Source organism: Macaca fascicularis, chromosome 8, assembly GCF_037993035.2.
Source record: "Macaca fascicularis isolate 582-1 chromosome 8, T2T-MFA8v1.1".
Taxonomy (NCBI): Eukaryota; Metazoa; Chordata; class Mammalia; order Primates; family Cercopithecidae; genus Macaca; species Macaca fascicularis.
In genome coordinates this window covers 79501092-79525463 of record NC_088382.1, presented here as the reverse complement: position 1 = coordinate 79525463, position 24372 = coordinate 79501092, and the positions used below count along the sequence as shown (strand labels likewise).

Genomic DNA, 24372 nt, shown 5'->3' with positions numbered 1-24372 from the left:
AGCTTCAAAGGCAGGCTGACGTTTAAGGAGCCATAAAGCACTCTGGTTTGTCAACCCCTTCTCCTCCAGCTTAGGGGAACATCTGTAAAGTTTACAGTTATAGGAAGTCACCTTAGGCTGGGTTTCTGCTAATGCAATAAAGAAAGGTAAAGTGATTTCTGATTCAACAGAAATGGGAACAGAGGGGTTCGGGGGTATTGAAAAAGCCCGCAGGACTTTTTCCTTTCATTGAATCAGTTGGCTACTAAATTTGTAAGTGAGTTATAATGGAGAGTCACACATGGGCTTCATTCATGAATTTAGTTGCAGAGTTATATATAGCGGAAGATCTTCAGAAGCTTAAATATCCGCCCATGGAGTAGACTCCAAAACATAATGGCTTATCCCAGCTATATTCCCAGGTGCTGGGGCAACTTTCACGATTTGTTGATGATAGTTTGTGCATTAAAACACTTCCATGTGGCTAACACGGTGAAATCCCGTCTCTACTAAAAATACAAAAAAATTAGCCGGGCGTGGTGGCGGGTGCCTGTAGTCCCAGCTACATGGGAGGCTGAGGCAGGAGAATGGCGTGGAACCCAGGAGGTGGAGCTTGCAGTGAGCCAAGATCGCGCCACTGAACTCCAGTCTGGGCAACAGAGCGAAACTGTCTCAGAAAACAAAAATCCAAAAACAAACAAATAAAAAAACACTTCCATCCTCTGAGTTCCTGGGCATGCTCAGTAGGTTACCCGCCCTGGCTTCATATTGTTAGTTCTTGTCCTGAGTCAGCTCTGGCCTCCTTCTTTCTAGTCTAAGTCACGTGATATAGAGATGATCTGTGTACCACTGACCAAGAGTCATAAGTCAATTAGTTACAATGAGGTACAAATAAAAATATTTTATAAGGCTGGGTGCGGTGGCTCATGCCTGCAATCCCAGCACTTTGGGAGGCCAAAGTGGGTGGATCATTTGAGGTCAGGGGAGTTTGAGACCAGCCTAGCCAACATGGTGGAACTGCATCTCTACTAAAAATACAAAAAATTAGCCAGGTGTGGTGATGTGCGCCTGTAGTCCCAGCTCCTCAGAAACCTGAGGCCGGAGAACTGTTTGAACCCAGGAGGCGGAGGTTGCAGTGAGCTGAGATTGCACCACTGCACTCCAGCCTGGGTGACAGCGCGAGACTCTGTCTCAAAAAAAAAAAAAAAAAAAAAAAAGAACATTTTATAAAAACTCTAGGGATGTATAGTGACCAGCAACTAGAGAGCCTGCAGTAGTTAGTTATCTATTTTCATAAGGTTCTTTCTGCCTGGAATCTTGGCTAATAACCAGAGTGGATGAAAAGAGATGATATTTAAGTACAAATAGATTAAGAACCAATTTTGGAGGTTTCACAATATAGGAAACAGATACCAATTTTCTGTTCCCTGTCTCCCTAATGGTCAGGCTTTCAGCAGACACAGAGCCAACTCCACTGCTCTGTGTGGAAGACTGAATATTGATGGCAAAGCTTGGGAAGAAATGGTGTCAAATGAGTGAACAACAAAATCATGTTCTTTGCTGCCAGAGCATCCAGATTTTTCCACCTTTGTCTGGTGAGAACTGTGGCACACGACAGCTCTCTGTTCTGTCTCATCCCCCCATGCCATCAGCCCTCTCCCTTGTGCCTTCCCACCTCCCCCATCTCCAAGACTCTTGCCTCTTTTTAAAAAAAAATCAGGTTATTTTAAAGCTGTGACCTGAGAAGCCCTCTTGGGCAAGACACTTAAGTTGCCTTCTGCAGGAATTCTAATCGCACATCTGCAGCAAAGCTGCTACAGTATTCGCCTGGAAAATAAACCCATGTTTCTATAACCAGACCAGGGGTCCCCACTGTGTAGCTATGAAAAGCATACTATTTGATCATCGTTATTATTAGATCAGACACACGAATATTATTTAAGACAACGAAAGGAAACTCTTGTAAAACTTGCCCCCATTCACTCTATGTGCGTCTCTTCCTTTCTATTTAGCTACTTGTAAATGCTGGAAATGTGATTCCTCCTCAAACCACCCAGATAAGGCGCTTTCTTTCAGGCTCAGCGGCTCCGCCTGTTCCATGGTCTGCACTTAAGTTATCCTTTCATGAAGGAAGCCTTGTGGATACACAGGGTGGAAGGAAACAGGGTAAAGGGGAGGAGTGGGGCGAGGAGAAAAGGGAAAGGCATGTTCGGCAGGTCGCAGGTTGAGTTTATTACTTACATGTGTTGGGAAGCATTGGGGTACAGTTTAGAAAACTGTGGGGCCGAGTCCTCGGGGCCATGGGGCGCAGCGTGGCTGATCACCATCATTACGGGCCTATGGGGATACATTCTCTTAGACATTTTGAAGTAATTAATGCTCTCGTTAGTGATTAAGTCTGTGAAGTAGTCCTGAAACATACATTTGACACAAAACAAAAATTACAAAAGGTGACATTCATCAGATCACATTTGAATAACTGCTTTCCCCAGAAGCAATTCACTGCATGAAGCGGTAAGGTCTACAGCAGGAAGGAAGGCTGCACCTCCCAAGGCAGCCAAACATCTTCGATAATAGAGAAAATCAGCTGCCAGTTGTTTTCTAGGGTTGCTAGCTTGGTAACATGTGAAAAATGGATTTTAAGTAATATACAACTTAGCAATGGGGAAAAAAAGTCAAGTCGTGTTTGCCCAAGATAATGATTAATCTGGCAATAAAAGCACTAGAACACATGAAACACCAGATACATATTTCAGTCTCAGGTTTCATTGATGTAATTCCTTGGCAAAAAATTTAATTACTTTAAGGGCAGGAAACACCCACGCCCACTTCAAATTTACAGTTGCAGAACACACACACACACATACACACACGCACACAAATACGCAAACACAAGAAAATATATTTTCTTCAAATGAAAAATCCACCTGTGGGAATTACAATAATCACTAATCAAAGTCATGGCCAAAATCTGGGAGCACAGGGAAAAGCTGTAACATTTGATCAGTTAATTTACTTGAAACACTTGAATAGGGAGCAGTTGATTTCCTGCAGATTATACTGTGTTAATTGCACAACTAAAGCAATACAGCTGCTGGGATTAGAGTCTGACTTGCTAATAAAATGACTTAACCCACAGTCAGGGGGGCTGATGCAGGTCTGTAAGAGGGAGGGAGGAAATGGAGTAAAAAGGAAAGAAAAGATGAAAACTTAAACCACCTGCTTTTTTTAAGTGTGTGTCATTGGCTTGGAGCTCCAGTATAAACTTTATTCAGAAAGTGTTTAGGCAATATTTGCAAATGTTGAAGGCTCCCAGGCGTGGCTAATCACATGTTGTAGATTTAAGGACCAGAACAGCTGCAAAAGCAGTATCAGAGGGATGGTGTGTGTCACATGTCATTGTTAGGGCAACTCTACAGGCTATCTCCTTCCTCTTCCAAGGGGGTGTCTGTTTCATTCTTTTCCTCACTGAAAATATATATATATTCTTTTCAGACACAGTTGTCTTTGACACTTAATCAGCTGTGATAATGAACAAGTTACGCTGATTTAGTATTTGGAGAGAATCTTGATTACTTTGCTCTCTTTAGGACAACAGGGAAAGAAAGGTTAATAACTTGAACAAGGAGCATGAAAAGCATCCCTACAGACAGCAAAGGAGAGCAGTGACAATTAGTGCACATGGTCTGCACCATTTGCATGCGATGATTGTATCCACGGCCGGGGATATGAACTAGGATGAGTGGTTGAGCCACTCTAGAATGCTTTTTTCTCATTTTTGCAAATGAGGATATTGCTCAAATTTGCCTCCAAGGTCTATGCTAACTTTTAACTTTCATGAGTTTGGAAGCCTATTAGCAATGTTTATGAATTCATTTGCATTCATTGTTTTCTGAAGGGTATGAAGGAGCCGGACTTACATCTTATCTCCCACCAAGTCCCTTGTGCTCAAATCAGGCCAAGCAAAAAGACAGCAATATGCCAACATTAAATCAAGTTCTCTCCTTCCGATTTCTACCAAGTGATCTAGCCTGTTGGGAGAGGTTGCTAGATAGAGCAGATTCTCAGCTTCTTTTATATAAATGAAGAAGAGATGGGTATGGCTGGAAGGGAAGGGGATATTTTAGGCAAATTAGCAGGCTAAATTCAAAGATATTTTTCCCTTTATTCTTATGATTTGAAAAAAATTTAAACCTAAGTCAGCTATCACAAAATCTTTGTGAATTTTTAAGTCAAAACTAGAACCCATTTGTCAAAGAACCATAGGATATTGATTTCAGTTTCTCTGAACTGATTTGAAAATCCTAGAATTGATAGCATTAGAGACTTTTGTGGACGCTTGCTGTGGTAGGGCAGGTATCCTTGTCACATATAAGCTTGGTCAGAACAGGAGTAAAAACAAGGAATGTGGTTTTTCAACCTTTAATTATTATATTTATTTGCTCTTATGCTTGTGCCTAAATCTGAAGCCACAGACAAAATATACTTTTGTCCCAATGAAAAGTAAAACAGTATAAGATGAACATTTGATTGTGTGGACAAGTCCCTGGTTGGGTCCAGGGCAGCTAGGGGGACAAAAATTATCACAAGACAGAGCAGAGAATTCTGATTTTCTTGATGATACTTTCATCAAAGCCTGATTGCCTTTCATCCTAATGAGGGAAATCACTACACAAAGGCAGCGTTCCTTGAGAGTCTTTTCCTTGCCTAGAGTTTAAAATTACCTTAACATTTCTCATGCTAACATTGTGAGAACATAGAAAGCCAATCTTGTGGATAGTTTAACTCACTGAAAATGGCTTTTCCCCATTATGTACAAAGTAAATTGATGCAGTGTAAAAGTGCCTGAAAATTACCTTTGCATAATCAAATCCATGCTTTTCTTTGATGCCATTGCGACAAACAGTGTAATTATAGAAGCGAGAATTCTTGATTAATCCAAGCCATTCTCGCCACCCAGGGGGGATGTAGCTGCCATTATATTCATTGAGGTATTTTCCAAAAAAGGCTGCAGTGGGAAAAAAAGAATTATTTTTTTCATGTAAAATGATTAATCCTAAATAAATGGATAAGTATAAAATTATGACTTGTAAAAGAGATGGTAAAACAAAAGTTGGCCTAGGTAATGTGAATGCCAAAATGACATTAGTATAATACTCCAATCCTTTGGCAAAGTGACATAAACACATTTTTAAAAAATAAATAGAAGTCATATCCAAGTACATGGATTACAGCTCAATGAAAGCATCATAATGATCACAGCACTCTGGGTGCATTTATTTCTTATGGTCTTACTGCAGTAAAATCAGGCTATGCCCTTTTGTTAAGTTGATGAAACAATCAGAGAAGTAGCGTGAGATTTGGAATGCAACCACTGGGCAAGAGTTGGAGAACTGAAAGTTCAGTCTTTGTGATAAGTTTTCTAACTTACTATTTGAGAATTGTGAATTATAAAAACACTATTGAAAAGCTTGTTTTTGTTTTTACATATCCAGAAAGTACAAATTTTCTAAACTAGGGAACCATGGTAAACTCCATTTTTATGGGATATGGTCAGGTTTTATATCACATGTATAGTATGTAATGGGTGTTTATGTTACATGTATTTTATGAATGTATATATCTATTATTAATAATAAAAATTCTCTCAACATAAAGTTACTATATAGATTACTAATTTTCATAGAATTATAGTATAGTAGAAGTATATGTGGCATGAAGACAACATAGTTCACTAAAAAAGCCACTGGAAGGCCTTCACATTTATAACTTTGTCATGTCACTTCCAAGAAAGACCACTGTGCCACGGGGCTGACTGGGTCTTTCTGAGAGGGTGAATAGAAATTTGGTCTTCTGCAAAAGATGATGACAGGAGAGGGGTACGGGAAGAAAAGAAGAAGCTGGGATTCCGGGAACAATATGAGTTCATTCTTGAAGTGAAAAATGCATTACAAACTAGCCGAATGGTAGTCATAAATGTATTGGAATAGTTTTGAGAGAGAAAGAGGATGCTATTTGTAACTGTAATTACAGAAAATCTGGTATAAACAAGCACGATTCTGGGTAAACCTAAATGTTTGGTCACTCTAGCCACACACATAGCTTTCCCTTCAAGTAGAAAGGGCCAGAGAAAATTTTATTTTATATATATCTGTGTAGGTATATGCATGTGTGCGTGTATGTATATATGTGCGTGTACACACAAACACACATCCCTATACATACATACACGTATGTAGGCAAGTGTTAGTTTTTCTGATGTTATAAAGCTGTTGCCAGACGCCTTCCATGTCAAAGCCATTTCCTGGCTTCCTTAAACAGATTTTATAGGTGCCCTTGCTTACATCCATGGTAAAAAAAGTAGTTCCTGGAAGACTGGCTTGGGATAATAGAAACGAATTCTAGAACTGGGGCACTTTATTGACATTGGTCTGAAAACACACATTCTGAATTTTAAACTTAATGTACATAATTTTGGTGTCTCTATGGGATAGCTAGTTAGCTTGCTTTTATCTTTGATATACAACTACAGATGGTCCCTGACCTGTGATGGTTCAATTGAAGATTTTCACATTTACAGCGGTGTAAAATTGGTATGCATTCAGGACAGTACTCAATCAACCCTATGAGATATTCAGTACTTTATTACAAGCCTATTGGCTTTGTGTTCGATGATTTTGCCCAACTGTAGGCTAATATAAGTGTTCTGAGCACATTTAAGTTAGACTGGGCTAAGCTAAGCTCTGGTGTTCGGTAGGTTCGGTATATTAAACGTACTTTTGACTTACCGTATTTTCAACTTATGATGGGTTTATGGGGATGTGACCCCATCGTAAGTCAAGGAGCATCTGTACCTGTAGAATTCCTCCATCTGAATGTTTTACTTGCTTCCTAATGCCATTACCTAAAATGGAATTACCGGTTTTCCCTTTCAGCTTTACTCCATTCCTCTGAATGGCATAATCACCCTCCATGAACCGTGTTTGGCCCTCCAGAGTCGCCTCTCCTTCTGCCTGCTCCTGCACTCCTGGGCAGTTGCCACCCCCTATTGAGTGTGCCTTGGAAACAGTGCTCAAACCCCTCCCACCATCCCTGGTAACTTGCCACCCCCCACAGATGCTCATGGTCTCACTGACTTTCCCAGCCAGGCTGGAGGGTCTTTCCACTCCGATTGCCACTGATTGATCTTCCCAAGGACCTGCTCTGGTTACTTCACCCTCTTCTCGCAATCTCAGATAACCCTCACTGACTGCAGAATCAACTGTACTCTGCTAGCTTGCCCTCAGAGTTACCTTGAGTTTGGACAAAATCCTTCCCTTTCCAACCCCATCTCCTATTTCTCTGTTAATCGTCCCTCTCTCCAGCTAATGTTTCCTCTATTTGCTCTCTGGTTCCCACCTCTATATTTTTGCTTGTGCAATTCTCTTTATTTGCCTCTTTATATATCAAGGCCAGAATAGATGCCATTTCACTCACAGTCTCTGTCTTAATTCCACAACACTGTCTTTGTGGTTCTAATGTCATCTTCCCTTTCTCCATTGTGGTATAGTCATATTCATATAGAAGCTGAATACCTGCTAGACTATAAGCTTTTTGAGGGCAAACATTGCCTCTGCCTTGTCTCTGAGGCACTCTCCATCCTTGCACACAGTTCAGGGCTCCAACCTTTTTGTTTCTTGAACTTGGGTTCATGAACCCAATGTATTCTGGGGACTTTACTAGGTCTAGACTTTTAAAAATTTGTGATTTTGCTTGAATTATCTTATTTATTTTTTTGAGATGGAGTCTCACCCTATTGCCCAGGTTAGAGTACAGTGGCATGATCTCGGCTCACTGCAACCTCTGCCTCCCAGGTTCAAGCGATTCTCCTGTCTCAGACTCCCAAGTGGCTAGGACTACAGGTGCATGCCACCACACCAGGCTAATTTTTTTTTTCTTTTTTTTTTAAGTAGAGATGGGGTTTTACCATACTGGTCAGGTTGGTCTCGAACTCCTGACCTCAGATGATCGATCCACCTGCCTAGGCCTCCCAGAGTGCTGGGATTACAGGCATGAGCCGCCGCGCTCAGCCAAATTATATTTTTTAAAGCTGATTTGGCCTTCAAAACATTTTCATAGAATAGAGCTGTAGAGTTTCCAAAATTGTTATTTCTTATTACATTATTTTTAAAAGAGTCTAGACTCCAGTCTGAGAAATATGGCAATGTGTGTGTGTTGAATGAATGTTTATTTGTTGACTCTGTGAATGAGTGAACCAATCAGGTCGTCAGTCAGCCAAGTGCCCACTGCTTAAGGATTCTGTCAGGGGCATTGAGCAGGTTGATCAGTGTAGGGCAAAGTGTCAAAGGGTCTCACATCAGGTGACTCAGGATTTCTTTCTGGGCTGACTATGTGTAGTAGGAATTCTTCTAATGAGGAATTCCTGTCTTAGAGACGAACTGACCTTTTCACATAGAACCACAAGATGATTTTCCTTTTCCAACAACATGCAGTATGACTTGGAGCCACAGGCAGCAGACCAAGGCCACACCCCACTAACATTCAAAGGGACTGTTTCCAAAAAGCTTGCACTTAACAACCTCAGGCCCCATGCTTTCCTTGGCCTCCTCCTCATCCCTACGGGTTTATCCCACTTTTCTCTCCTCTTTTTTTTTTTTTTTTCCAAAAAGGCAAAAAGCATAGTGATTGAGAATATAAACCCTAGAGCCAGCCTGCTTGGGTTCAAATTCTGGCCCTAATACTTGCTAGGGTATCCATCTACATGCAAGTTACTTAACTTCTCCCTCCCCCAACTACCCTTCTATAAAGCCACTGTGGTGATAACGATAATGGTGGCAGGATTGTTTCGAGGATTAAATGCATCAACACATATGTAAAGCACTGAAAACAGTGCCTGGCACAAAACAAGGGCTTGTGAAGTGCTCCTACAACTAATATTGTTATTAGCGTCACCATTATCAGTGTCCTTTTGGCCCTGTCTTATAGTAAATGATTTTCTATTCTGCAGTGTAAAGAAATCTCACACTAGAGTTCTGCACTTGTGCCCTTGAAAATATCTCTTTGGAGGTTACATATTTTCTTCCCCACTACTATTTGTTTTGTGGCAACAAACTCCTCCATTTGGCTTACATTTTTCTGCTTAATTAGTTTTATTTTTTTTTTCTGCACTTTAAGTTACTTCGTTGTTGGGGTTTTTTGTTTCCTCTCCCCACGTCATTCCTGCCCTTTCCTCATTGTTTTACTTTGTAGGATATTTTGTACTGTTTTCTACCCATTGCCATGGCATTCCCCTTTGACTTAATCCTTCCCTTATAAACTATTCCTTCAAGTCTTTTAATAGTCCTTGCTATTTGCTTCAGAACTCCCTCCAGGTTTTCGGTGTCTCTATGTTAATGGAGCGTAAGAAATGTACTCAGTATTCCAGATGTGCGCTTACCCATCACACTCATCCCAAGGCTGATGGGGGCCCCGGGTGTCAGGGTGCAGCACTGTTGGCCTCCAGTTGCTCTGGACTTTTTGTTGCCTCATGACATTGAGACTCGTTTGTAATCACCCCTGGCCTCTTTCAACATGATGTTTCCGGGCGGCGCTCTGCAATTGATTATCTGGCCTGCTAATTATTTTCCTCCAGATGTATTAAATCTCTCCCTTCCTAAGGTGAATTTAGCTTTCTTGCCCATATTGCCATTATGTCTACATGTAGGTTACATATAGTTCAACGTTTTTCTATCCTTCGGCATTGGCAATTCAATTCAATTCCTGCTATCTGAATACATCGCTAACATGCCATTCACCCATCCATTAAGCACTTCCCCTTCACAGCTGTTTAAGAAGGTGGTGGGGGTTGGGAGGCAGGGAGAAAGATCAGAAGACCTGATTGTAATTATTGTTGGCTTTAGACCACGCTACTTCTGTCTAGGACAACCTGTTCCATAATGCTTAGAAAAATGTCCTGGAACTATCTGAAGCCAAGGCATTTATTTTAAAGCCAGCAATAGTAACTAACCCGAAGATCTGATGCTGCAGAAAAGTCAAATATTATTTAATGTATCAAAAGATATATTGAAATTTTAATCCATTTAATTGATAGACTTAGGGTGATGGGATTTCATGGTAGTAACTATAAATATAATTTTGAACCAAGTTAAAATTATGATTAATGTCAGTTTGTATACAGCAGTCTGGTTTCCCAAACCAGATTGTAAATATAGTGAAGACTGGAATCTTACTTTAAATGTCTTCAACCCAATGTCTAGTATGTTCCAGGCACACTGTGGTTTAACAAATATATGAGGTATCTTATGTTTATGTACTTATCAAGAATCTACATCATAATAAAATTAAGAATATTAGTTTGTCTTACTTTAAGTGAACTCTACATTTAAAAACATCTTATATTAGAGAATAAGTATACTTGCTATAAGTAACATAAATTTTGTAATGTAAAAAGACAAAAAAATTTTTGATCCAATATTGTGTTTACCATTATTTGACATAATTTTTCTTTTTCAGAACTAAGGCCTATGATTTTGATTTATTACAAAAGAATTCTTCACAAAAAGATTTATTGCAGATGTCTATTAAATATTGTCCGTTCTACCTCAGTGACATGAGGTAGAATGCATGTGATTAAGATTTAACTCATATGTGATTTTATGTACCATGTGTTAGGATTGTAATAGAATACCACAACTGTTAAATGAATCAATATTATAATTACCATGAGTATAATAAAGTTATAACATACAGTAATTTCGGGCAAGAAAGAAAACTTAGGAATCATTCTAGGCCAATCTCTGCATCGTACAGATTGGAAAACTGGCCTGTCCAAGTCCTCAAAACAAATCAAAGTAGAATATGATTCTATGATCTTCTCGATTTTGCTTCAGTTTTTTTTCGTTAAATACTTAATGCTATCTCTCAACCATGGATAATTATTTTTACCTTAAAACCTATGCCAGGTTTTATATTAATGTTGATATCCTCATAATAAATTTATGTTAATTTTTTTGGAGCTGATTTCAGGCAGGATATTCATTTTGATGATAGATAATCCAATCTCATTCCTATTTCACTTGTCGGAATATGAAGTGCAGCAGACATGTTACTGCATTTTCCCCTTCTTGAACATTCAAGCTCTCATAGACTCATATTTTCCATGAGTAAAGTTAGAAAAATTTAGGCTATAGCCAGTCCAAAAATATGCCTCAGTTCTGAAAGAGAAAACTCATGTCATACAATGGTAAATATAATACTGGATTAATTTAATTCATTTAAATCCATGGATTCTGGACGCCTCCCAAAATAAGCCCCTTAGTAATTTGTCTTCTCTGAGTTATTCTACGTAAAACTTACTCTCTAGATGGATATTTATGTATAGTACATATTTCAGTTTCCCTCATTATTTTTCTTAGGTTTGTAGCTAAATGTTCCAAATAATAAATTCATTATTAGGAAAACAATAAAATAAAACAATAAAAGTCAAAAAACATTGACTTTCTCCCTACTAGTTTAGTATCTCATAAATAATTACATTGGTTTAATACCTACCTACCAATTCTCTTAATTTTCTAAGATTCCTGCCACTTGTGTGTACTTGTGTATTTTCAAATGGGTTGTTGTCCATGGTTGGGTCAATAACTATTGTCATGAAGACATATTTATTTCCTAATTGTCTAAGATACTGCAATGTTTTCCCATCAAGGATACATTTAAATCATAGAGATCTCTATCACTGCCGTTTCAGTTTTCCATTTTTTTTTTTTTTTTTTTTTTGGAGACAGAGTCTCGCTTTGTTGCCCAGGCTGGAGCGCAATGGTGCGATCTCAGCTCACTGCAACCTCTGCCTCCTGGGTGCAAGTGATTCTCCTGCCTCAGCCTCCTGAGTTGCTGGGATTACAAGCACGCACCAACACACCCGGCTAATTTCTGTATTTTCAGTAGAGATGGGGTTTCACTATTTTGGCCAGGCTCAAACTGCTGACCTCAGGTGATCCGCCCATCTCAGCCTCCCAAAGTGCTGGGATTACAGGTGTGAACCACTGCACCCAGCCCCAATTTTTATTTTTTCTGATTTACTAATAGGCAAATCAAGATTTGTTTTCCTGAGCCCATATTATCGTTTTCCTACCCTTTTTTTTTTTTTTTTTGACACAGAGTCTCGCTCTGTTGCCCAGGCTGGAGTACAGTGGCACGATCTTGGCTCACTGCAAGCTCTGCCTCCCGGGTTCACGCTATTCTCCTGCCTCAGCCTCCCGAGTAGCTGGGACCACAGGCACCTGCCACCATGCCTGGCTAATTTTTTGTATTTTTAGTAGACGGGGTTTCACTGTGATAGCCAGGATGGTCTTGATCTCCTGACCTTGTGATCCGCCCGCCTCGGCCTCCCAAAGTGCTGGGATTACAGGTGTGAGCTACCTCACCCGGCCCCTTTTTCTACTCTTAACTAAGGTTTTGTAAAAGTCTTTATTTCCCTTAAAGAATTCCTTTTATTTTGGAGGATGACTCACTATAAATTGTATTATTACCTAAGTGTCTAAACCCCGGGGAAAAGGTTTAGAATCAGACTTAGCTTCCAGGAGCAAATCTATTTTCCCGGGAGAAGACATCGACTGAAACAAAATCCTTGGGCTGCACAAAAAAGTGACAGCCCATTGAGGTAACACGTAAGCCTTCCGGTGTGTACACAGTTTCATCCCAGACCTGATTCTTGAGGTTTGATCAGCACACTGGAGAGAGCCCTGAAGACTAAGGTCCCAGTGCCCACTCCTCCCATTAGAACGTCAGTCAGATCTGCCACTTCGGTCACTTTATTCTTGTGGGGGTAAATTTGCTCCTCTAAAAATAAGGAAATGGAACTAAATTATCTTTCAGTTTTAGTTAAACTCTCTCAATCCCTCTTAGGGTGGATACAGCACAGTATAACCAAAGCAAGTACCAGGAAACATTATGCTTACAGGCAACTGAATTGTTTTTATCCCGGTGACTCGGTGAACTTTACAATGGATGGTGTTTCCGTTTTTGCTCTTACCATCTGGATGCTGAGTTCTAAATATTCCACCTTTCCTACAGCAAGCAGTTTGTACAGCAATATTCACCTTGACTTTAACTAGTTCTACTCTTTGCTTCTGTTTGCCAGGGTCCTTATGGGTCTGTAACCTCTAACGTCTGTATCTCTGGAAGGCATTTTGGAATGAGGCAGGATAGAATCATTACATAAATAAATAAAACAATGAACAGAGGAAAGACTTTGGAGTCAGATGTGTTGGGTTCATTCCATCACTGACTAGCTCATGACCATAGACAATTAGCCTTTCTGAGTCTCGGTTTTTTCACTAGTAACATGGGGAATTTCTTTCTTTCAAGATTGCCCTAGGAATTAGGTGAGATAATGGCAAAATCGAATTCCCTTGTTTCTTGCCCTTCCTAATTTAGCCCTGAAACAAGTTAGCAAACCCTAGTTGACTGCTCTAAGTCCTGGCAGGGCCCTGTCTCACCCTCAATCTCTATTTCTTATGACAAATGTCATCCACATCACTCTGGATATGTGAGAGTCCCAATCATTCCAGTTCCAAGTTTGCTACTAGGGATTACATTACAGGGAACCTGGGAGGTGAAAGGCACTGATTTCACACAACACTTCCCATAAACAAAACACAATTTGATGGCTAAAATCAGGAACCAGGTATTAGGGAACTGCCTCTGATTCTGTTTCTGAGCTGGTCACACAATGTTTGAAAGCTCCACCTCAGTTATAAAACAGAGCCAAGTACATCTGCCGTCTATGAACTCTACAGGGATGTTTGATGGATTTGCAAATTGCTTTAGAGTCCTCAGACGAAAGGTGCTATAAATTTAAATCACTAATGTGAGAAAACACACTCAGATAAGGCACTCTCTGTAACCTCTCTGTAACCTAGTTTCTTTCCTCAGCATAAGAAAACACCCTTGAGATGCACAGGAGGAGCTGCTGCTTTGAGTCGAGATGTTGAGCTGTCTGCCAGTGACAGTGCTATCACATGCACGATCAATATTTTCATCCATAAATAACAAGTATTAAGTGCCCACAGGGCGCTCTGCAAAGAAGCAAATGGCCATATATTTCCTGAGTCCGGTGGGAAAAAATGAATTTCACTTGTAAAAGAGATGCAGGAGAATATTTATCTGAACTCTTTTACTTTTAAATCTTCAAAATAGAGAAACTGTAGCCCTGAAAGTCATTTGGACAAGCTTTAATAATAACATATCTGATTCTTATGAATAACCCAGGTGATTCTGGAAAAATAAAAACAAGCAACAACCCATGTCTGCACTGTAGCCCTTCTATGAACAACGTTGTGTCCTTTTATGAAGAAATGCTACAAAAACCCAAGGAGATCATCTACATGCTGGGAGTATAGGGCCTTGGGGGTAACATTACTAGAAGGAACTTTGCTTTTGTCTCAGAAAGACTGGCATGATGTTCACTACTCCTCTTGAAAGAAGTCCCCAATTTTCAAAAAACCAATAAAAAAAACCCTCTTCTTGCCGGGTGTAGGTTAAACAATAATAGGAGGTGTAGCAATTAGAATGCCTTCCTTTCCTGGAAGGTAGAAGTGAACATTTGAGACCTAAAAATGACCGCAAGCTAAAGAAACTTTCCAAATCCTATTAAGTATGAATGAACAAATACATGAATCAATAAGGTACACATGATTGGTTTACCCATCAGTTACTCGTTAATTAATAAATAATAAATAATTTTGATCATTTACTGTGTCCCAGACCCTAGGGTAGATGTCAAGCAGTTTAAAAACACTTGATCCTTTTTTTAGGTATTTGTTGGAGCTTCATGCATTTCATTACACAACATTTCTTCCTGAGTCTAAGACATATTACGAGAGGTTCATGGGCTAGAAATATCATCTCTTACCTGTTCTGTAGCCAGTGTTGTTAAGATATACAGCAAAAGTCCGAGGCTCATGCATGGCCTGCCACGAGGGTGAAGAGCAGTTCTCATTGTTGGTGTAGACATTGTGATTGTGCACATACTTCCCGGTGAGCATGGAGGACCGTGACGGGCAGCACATGGGTGTTGTCACAAAGGCATTGATGAAGGTGGCCCCACCATGTTCCATAATCTTTCTCGTTTTGTTCATGACTTGCAGGGACCCTGAAAGGCACAGTGCCAGCATTGTTTAGCAAAGTGCAGCACATGAATGCTCATTTCTATCGTGCCCTTCGGTGCCTCTTGTTTCCCTGACTTATTTATTTCCTTTCTTAGCTTGAAGGAGTCTATAATTTGATCAGCTCTCATTTCTACAACAAAATTAAGCATTTGAGATCCTACCATCTCAAGTATTTTGCAGAATAGTAAACATACTTCTCCCCTTTGTAATCACAAAGAAAAATAATGCAGGCTAATCTGATAATTAAAGCTAGAATTTTAGCTATGGAGCAGATTCAAAGGCCAGCAGCCCATTGAAGATTATCAGAGAACAACAGCCTGATACACAGAGCATCAAAACCCCCAGCCCAGCACAAATGCAATCTACTAGTGACATTGCTACTAGATTACTAGTGTAGATTATTACTAGAGCATTTTAATCATATGAAAGAAAAGAGAAAAAAATTTTCTTCACTATTAAGTTCCATCAAAATGCCTGTGTTTAATAATAATTAAAAAAGATCTTCAATGCAAGTTGGTATCCTCTAGCAAGCTCACCAAATGTTTGCCAGTTTTTTCTATTAGGATAGCAATATCAATTTATATTTTGATCTATTTATGCACAATTTTTAAGGATAGGTTGTTTGCTTGTGAAAGAGCTATAATTCGATTGCACTCAAAAGTATTTGCATGACTGTAAAATATTCCATTTTAACTTTAAGGATGAAATGGTAACATAAGATTGCTGAGGAAGGAAAAAAAAAACTATTTCGATTACTCTATCTAGCCAAACATTGCAGCTGAAACACATCCAAACACTGCAGAAAAGCACAGGCCAGAATTCAATAGTCTTTTCAGGACTCGTCAAGAAGTGCACTACAGAGTACTACAGCCAAGCCCATTGCATTTGAATCTTGGAGCCTCAGATTTCCAACAGGTCCCACTTCTTCCAAAGAAAGGAAGAAAGTCTATGTTTTCCAGCAAGGAAGGAAATCGTAATGCAAACCAGGCAAGCATTCAGGGCAGAAGAGAAGCATGCAATAGTCCAAAAAGCCACAGTTAGTCCCGTGTCTTCATATGCTAGCTTTTACCGTTCACATGACGCATATGAGAACAGGAGGAAGGTTTCTAATTGGGTCTCATTAGAGCTCCCTAAAATATGCCTCAGCTAGGAGCAATCCTAACTGTTCTTTCTCTTCTGGTTGTCTTCAGGGGATCAAGTAACCTTTTGTAGTCAGTGAATAACATGTCGTGAGTGCCTACTTCATGCAAAACATTCTATCAACCTCAGCACTCTGGGCTGATCTCCCAAGTATAGCATAAACAAAAGAAATGGGAAATTTTCTGCTTCTGGTCTTCAGTAATAAACTCTCTAGACGAGAATCTACATAGAAAAATCACTTGGGGATATTTGCAAAGCAATGCACACGTAACAGTGTGAATACAGCAGTAGCAGGGCATATAAAAATAGAGGGAACTTGGATTGAAGGCTTAATAGGAGTTCTGAAATGAGAGATGAGGACAGATGGAAAAAAAGGAGGAAGTAAATGTCGGATGGGTGAAGTATATCATTGGGGGATTGTGGCGAGTGACAAGTGTGATGCTCTAGAGGTGGGAAGAAACAAGTAGAGTGATGAGAACAACACATTGATTTCCTGGCATGAAGAGAAATATGGAGAATTATCTTCATGAAATGTGGAAAGCAGATTTAGCAAATAGCTTGAAGGCTGGGCAGAGATACTGGATGTGATAGAATAGAAAAAATGAAGGTAGAGTTATGTTCTGTGTCAAAGTCATGAATGGCATGTTAAGAAAAAAGTTTTTGAAAGATGTTGCTGCTGCAGTGGATTGCAGATTGCAGTGGATTGCAATTGCCTCAAGAGGCGTTGCTGTTGCAGTGGTGGTGTGTGGATTGAGGAGGGCACAGCACTGCTGGTCCGCGAAGGGTACAGATGAGGTCGCTGAAGCCGTGTAGCCCTGAGGAGAGAAGAGCTGACCCAAGTGATGTGGTAATGCATGAGAAGGCTGGGAGTTGGCTAACACCTTGAAGTTTTTACCATGAGAAGAAAACTGGAAACCAATAGTTTCACTGATGGTGAAGAAGTAACTAAAAAGGAATATGCCTTATAGGAGATTTAAAAACCCCATTTTACAAAAGTTGCATTTTATATTTGTGTTGGTTGATCACACAGGGGGAATATCCTGGAGATGAGCGGACGAACGGAAACGTAGAAGTGGAAAGGGAGGGAAAGGTGACACTGAAGATGTCTGTCGTGTCTCGTTGCTCCCCTTTAGAGTTCTGCAGTAGTTAGTTACTGAGTGTCTTGAATTTTGGGAAACCAGCAGGCACTGTTGATGGCTTTTCATTGTCCAGTAGTCTGTTTCAAAGAACAAGCTCCCAGTTTCCTTTATGAGCCTTAGCTGAATTCAAATAAAAGAAAAATGCAGCTGAGGCCATCATCCAAGGTTCTCAATGGCAGCACTGCAATCTCTAGTTTACGGACTCATTTAGACTACAAATATGGGACAGAGATAGAAATCTGATTTAAAGTGAAAATAATATGAAAACAGGGGCTAAAACTTATCCCACTTCATCACTGTGGGAAGTGCCCCAGCCAGGATTCTCCTCTCATTCTCACTCTCACCCTTTTCTTAACTAACTGAGCGGATTGTGCAGGAGTCCCAACAATCCCTCCAAATGCCCTGGTTCCCACCAGTCCACAGTCAAAGGGAACCAAGACAACACTGGATCCCCATAGGCACTGTTAACAGTACAGCTCCATCCACTGGGGTCCTTGAAAGTGGGAATCTTGGGCCAGGCTCGGTGGCTCATGCCTGTAATCCCAGCACTTTGGGAGGCCAAGTTGGGTGAATCACCTGAGGCGAGGAATTCAAGACCAGCCTGGCCAACATGGTGAAACCCTGTCTCTACTAAAAACATAAAAATTAGCCCGGCGTGGTGGTGGGCACCTGTAGACCCAGCTACTTGGGAGGCTGAGGCAGGAGAATTGCTTGAACTTGGGAGGTGGAGATTGACTCCAGCCTGGGAGACAGAGTGAGACTCTGTCTCATAAAAGCAAAACAAAAAGTGGGAATCTGGTTTGAAGGTTCTCAGTAAAGAGATTCTGAGACAATGTTTGCCCAAATTTAAAAACTCACCTGAAGGGCATAGTAAGCCCCAGAATCCTGTACCCACCCCAAGATACTGGTTTAGTAAGTCCAGGCTGGGGCCTGAGAATTTGTTTCTAACTAACCCTGGGTGAAGTTGAAGCTGCCTCTCAGTGAATCTCACCTGGAGAAGTATTCTAGGTTGGACACAGAATCAGGGAAGCCTAGAGCTGGAAGAGACTGTAGTGGGTACCTCATTTTGAGTGATCTAGGTGGCTTAGATTACTGCCAAGATTGTAGGATATATTGTAGACAGGAAAAGGAAACACTGATTTTCTACTTACTCTCAGCGAGGTTCTCTTCTAAGTGCTTCACACGAGCAATTAATTTGATTCAGACAATAATCCTTTGTGGTGGGTGCTAGTAGCTATTATTCCTATATCACAGATAATGAAACAGAGGTGCAGAAGGCTAAATCATGCTGTGCCTAGGGCCACACAGACCCTCAGTGGCAGAACCCAGAAGTAAATGCAGGCAGTCTGCCCAGAGACCATGCTCTTGAGCTCAATCTAGGCTGAGTGTTGGCTGTGACATTGACATTTTCAAGATGAGAAACAGAATTGATGTCTGCTTGCAGTCGCGATAGGTCTCTCTTTCTGCAGTCTCATCTTTCGATTCTTCTCGCCTCTTAGAGGACATACTGACTGACATTAATACCTGTCTCCTCGCCTCCCCTCAGGGCTGAAATGGTCTCAGTGGCTCAGGCACAGATGAGGCATGAGTGGGCTGTGCATCTGTCTGTCTTTAGCTGCTGACTGCCACTTTGGCATTAATTGTTGCCTCTGATCTCTGTGGATTCTCTGGGTAGAGACAGATGACGGTGTGCAGGAATCTGAATCTCTTCACTCCACTGTGTTAGTGTGTATCAGTAAGGAAAGCATCGAGCACCTTTTTATGGCTGTGCAATGATTAATGTCAGTCAATAACACTGCCTTACTCTGTATATATTCCCACTGTGACTGTGCCATTGATTTTTTATTGGCAAACCTTACCAAAAATGATTCTGTAATAAAACTCATAGTTATTTATTCACAGCTGTTGAGAGCAGTGGACAGGACAATGTCTATCTGATAGGTGGAAGGGCTCAGTTTTGTTTTAAGCTGAAACTCTTCACTTCTGTAGGTTTCAAGCCTTTGGTGTCTGAAATGCAAACGGTGCTAATTCTCAGTTATTAGAATAATTATTTCATAGGAATGATATGAATTGTGAAGCTGAACACTCATAACCAGATTCACAAGGCAGTGGTGAGGAGGATACAAATGAGAAGGGAAAGAGCCTTAGACTTGAACATGTGGAAAACATTTGAATTTTGCCACAGATTAGCTTGAGCAAGTCATTTATCCTCTTTTGGTTTGCGTTTCTCATCTGTAAGATGGAACTTCTAATAGCACTCCCCACTCCGACTAGTTTACAAGGTTGTTGCTGAGCAAGCGGCACGATGCCATCAAAGCACTTCCTGCAAGGAGTGTGCCGACGTGGCTGTGGTTGCCCTATGTGCTCACCCCAACCCCATCACATTAAATTTTCTCCTGCCTCTTCCATCTTCTTTTCTGTAATCTACATCTGAAGTCCAAAAGCTGGAGGACAGAACAGAGGTCAACTACTTTTTCTATGCTGTAAGACCTAAAATGTTGCTACTGCTTTTCAAATACAAATATCAGTTCTTCCCCTTTATACACACACTGACTCCTCATCCCAAGCAAAAAGCCCAACTTCATTGTTATTTTAAGTTGTCCCGTGAGGTGGGAGCCAGACGCAAATGCTCTGAAGCAGCCTGACTATGACTGTGTAGCTGGTGTGCATGCACTGCTGACTGGGCTGGCTTGATGAGAGGGAAGGTCCAGGCCGCAGCCGAGTCCCAGGACTGCCAAGACACACTGTCCCAGTGTCCCAGTTCCGCTGAGAACATCTGCCATTGCTCCTGCAGGATGGGGAATGCTGTGACAGCCATCGGCTGTGGATCAGGATGCTGAAGAGGTCAGTGGTGGCTGGGAGTGGGAAAAGTGCCACCCTTCAGGAATCCATTAAGATCCACCATGTTTGCAATGTTGGTGCAGTTAAAAATCAAGGCTTCAGGAGTAGTGCTTTGGATGGAGTATGTGATAGGTTGTGGCTAGACAGAACCATAGTGAGGAATTTAAATCACTCTATATACTCCAACTGCTTGATTCCCAAAATCATTTCATACAGAATGATTTCATATAAAAATCATTTGTATGAAAAAGGATGGGAGAAAATGTTCCCCTAATTTGGATGACTTTGCTAAAATCACACAGAGATCCTGAATTACTTCATTGACATGTTTAAACTTTAAAGCAAAGTTTTACCTTTCCCGGTACATGTATCTTAGCATTTGAGTATGCAGTATTTTGTATTATTAAACATTAAAATTTTCATCAAAACTGTTTGTCATGTCCAGAGAAACTTGCAGAACCAGAAATTCAATAGTAAATATTGTCATTATCACTTACGGAAGTCCCAGACATGTGGGATTCATATACACCTGGCTTCCTAGAGAGATACTTCCATGTGGATTACAGTATTCACAGTTCAATGAGTGACAACAACAAGCAAACCCAGCTCTTACTGATTGTGGAGGGGTGTTTGTTGATATCATTCTTTTATGATGAAGTAAGGCTAATGCTTTAAATATTTAAGTAGTTTGTATTAGATACTTCCCTGCCATTTTCGCATGCCGACAGTTATTTTCATAGTAAGGTATGAAACATGAAACAGTGATATTTCCTGTATGAAAATGTCTGTATGATCTGTTGAATATTCTAATTCTAAAAGCATAAGCATCTAAAAAAATAACAAAATTAAATGGTATTTTTTTTTCTACCCAAACTGTGGAATTGGCAAGGAAAAAAAAAAAGATGTTTTTTAGCTAAAACCAAAGGGGGAAAAGCCAGTTGGGAGAACAAGGGAAAAAAGAGAAGATAATAAATTAGTCTGGAATGTTTCCAGGTCACTAAGACTCATTATTTCCTCCTGGCCCCTCCAAAAGAGGACAAGGCCATGAAAAGCTACTTACAAGAATGGAAGAAGTTAACATGCCTACAGGGCTACACAGATAAGGTAGGCAAGTGAAGGCAGCCAGGTATAAGAAAAGTCAGAGGGCTTTTGTGTCTTTTCATTGTTTTACTTTTGATAGAGACATGGTTTATAGAGCTTTTCCTGACTATAAGAAAAACAGCAGTATGGTCAATGATAAATGGCACCTGTACCTTGGTGTAAGTATCGAGGGACAGCACAGTAGTGGGGGATCCCCGTGTCCGAGAGCAGCTGCAGCTCCATTTCAAACATCTAAGTGATGACTGCTTCATGGGAATGCAAGCCTTCATTCTTTTGAATTTTCAAGAAATGTCAGAATCTGATTTTTGAATATGTTATATATATTTTAAAATATGATTTTTAAACATTGGCTTAATTCTGAAAAGTATGCTCATCAAACAACACACATCTGTGGGCTAGCTCTGGTCTGAATACCTTGTGTTCTGGCTTCTGCTTTAAAGAAACAAAGTATCTCCATGTACTCATAGCTTCCCTCTACATATGATCTAAGAGAAACATCAGGTGAGTGTTACTGAGATGTTCCTGTCAGGCCAATTTCCTAGGAATGTAAGAAATGCCATATTGAGTCAGATCAATGGTATAATCTGCTCAATATTTTGTTTCTCAGAGTGGCACCAAGGGCCTTTTGGGAAAAATTTAGAGCCCAATCTCTTTGACGCTAGTCTCAGAAAGTTAGAGGAGTCCCTCAAACAATTTTTATTTTCTCCCTTCTGATTTATAAAATATTTCAAGTGTAGGGTATAACAGAATACATATACATCTCCTAGCTTTAACAAAACTTAACATGATTATATTCCTTCAGATATGTATTTTTTCAATTTTGAAATAGAATGTGAATGTGCTGATGCTCTTGGTCATCACTTTTTCCCATGGTAGCCATTATCCCGAACTTCATGTTGATCACTTCCATGCGTGTTTACTGAGCTTAAAAATTGTAAATCTTCCACTCATTATTCTAGCCTAAAACCCTGAAGTACTTACGGGTATAGGCACAACCTGAACAACTTCTTAAGTTGTGGGAAAAGCAAATTCAGAAGTAAGGGGACGATGGTTAAGTCATTTCATCCTTCCACAGGCTGTTTCCTCCTGGGATGATGATCTTTGTCCTACCCACCCAATTCAAGTGAGATGGCAGTATTCATTCACAATAATGTGAACAAAATGTTCTTTGGAAAAAGATAAAGTGTTATCCACATGCAAGGTTCTAGCACTTTCATTAATGAATTCCTTATGCATCTTACTCCCTTTACAGAGTAATAGTTTATTTGTCCTGAAAGCGAAGGGAAGGGCTCCTGCTCATGATGAACTAATGCTTTCCTCCCTGGCTTGATTTTATAAACTTTGATTATAGCCCTTCTCAGCCTTCATCTTTCTAGACAAACAGATAAGATTGTTTTATGCTTTCCCAATGAGAAAAGTATTCTATTAGAATTTTCATAATTGTTCTTCTAAGTCTTTTCTAAGTCTGTTATTTTCTTTTTGGAGGCACAGTAGCCAAAATGCCTACAGCATTACAGGTGCAAAAAGGTTTGCATTAGGTGAAGATTTATTAAAGCACTTGGCAAAGACAATTGCACTGGAGTAAAAAACAAAACAAAACCTAACCATATCAAAGCGACAATGAGATACTTCATGCCCATCAGGATGGCATCTATTAAAAACAAAACCAGAAAATAACAAGTGTGGGCATGGATGTGGAAAAATTATGACACTTGTGCTCACTTGGAGGGAACGAAACATGGTGAGTTGCTATGGAGAACAGTAAGGTGGTTCTTCAAAATAATAAAAATAAAAGTATCATATGATCCAGCAATTCCACTTCTGGGTGTAGCTCCAAAATAACTAAAAGGAAGGTCTTGAAGAGCTCTTTGTACACCCATGTTCACAGCAGCATTATCCCCAATAGGGAAAAGGAGGAAGCAACTCAAATTTCCAACAGTGGATGAATCGGTAAAAAAAAAAAATGTGGTACATATATACAATGAAATGTTATTCAGCATTAAAAAGAAAGGACACTCTGACACATGTTACAACATGGATGAGCCTTGAGGACATGAAGGTAAGTAATATAAGCCAGTCATAAAAAGATAAATGCTGTACGATTTCACCCACATGAGGAATATAGAGTAGTCAAATTCACAGAGACAGAAAGTAGAATGATAGCTGCCAGGATTGAGGGAGAGAGAAAGGGGAGTTGCTGTTTGATGGGCATAGGGTTTTACTTTTGTAAGATGAAAAGAGTTCTGGAGGTGGGTTGCACGCCAATATAAATGTGCTTAACAGTACTGAACAGTACACTTAAAAACAGTTAAGATGGTAAAAAACAAGAACAAAACAACAAACACCCCAAATCTAGGGCAATAATGTTCTAGAAGGATTATGAGCATATTACAGAAAAATAAGGAAAAGTCTCCATCAAGTGGGCACCACCATGAAGAGCATGACTTTTCTGCCAGGAAAGGAGGTCTTCTCTGGACCTCCAACCCACAGTTCACTGTGCTTCCTAGTCATTTTGTTTTGCCAGTGGCCCATCTTTTGCTTCTGTTCCCTCTCTCCCCAAACCTAGAATATTATTATGCATTTGCAGATTGCTTTCAGGAGGCACTGAATAACTATCTGTAGATGGCTGATTAACAGAAGGGATAGTGGTTAAATGCATAGCTGTGGAGACTCAGATCTAATACAGGTCTGGGTTTCGCCATTTACTTGCTCATCACAAGCTACATAACTTCTCTAAGCCTTATTTTTCTCATACATAAATCAAAGAGAGAATAGTAACTACTTCCTAGAGTTGCTGTGAGGGTTAAATAAGCTAGTTCTTTTTTTTTTTTTTTTTTTTTTTTTGAGACGTAGTCTCGCTCTATCTCCCAGGCTGGAGTGCAATGGTATGATCTCAGGTCACTGCAACCTCTGCCTTACCAGGTCAAGCGATTCTCCTGCCCCAGCCTCCTGAGTAGCTGGGATTACAGGTGCCCACCACCACGCCTGGCTAATTTTTGTATTTT

At 40.2% G+C, this 24372-nt stretch overlaps 1 protein-coding gene across 25 annotated transcripts in view; it reads right to left on the bottom strand.

Moving 5' to 3' along the window:
- Window positions 1-24372, bottom strand: part of SULF1 (sulfatase 1) — a 193404-nt gene that overhangs the window by 67270 nt on the left and 101762 nt on the right. For 17 of the 25 annotated variants that reach the window (XR_010577340.1, XR_010577341.1, XM_073999999.1 and 14 more), the window contains 3 exons: window positions 14891-15130; window positions 4836-4987; window positions 2221-2390 (listed from right to left, as the gene is read on the bottom strand). Coding sequence is in view for 22 of the 25 variants with exons in the window: in XM_073999999.1 (XP_073856100.1) it covers window positions 2221-2390; window positions 4836-4987; window positions 14891-15130 (562 nt within the window). In the remaining 3 variants the exon portion in view is untranslated. The remainder of the gene's footprint in view (window positions 1-2220; window positions 2391-4835; window positions 4988-14890; window positions 15131-24372) is intronic. The other 8 variants (XR_012416930.1, XM_065519337.1, XM_073999995.1 and 5 more) reach the window with 1 other exon arrangement.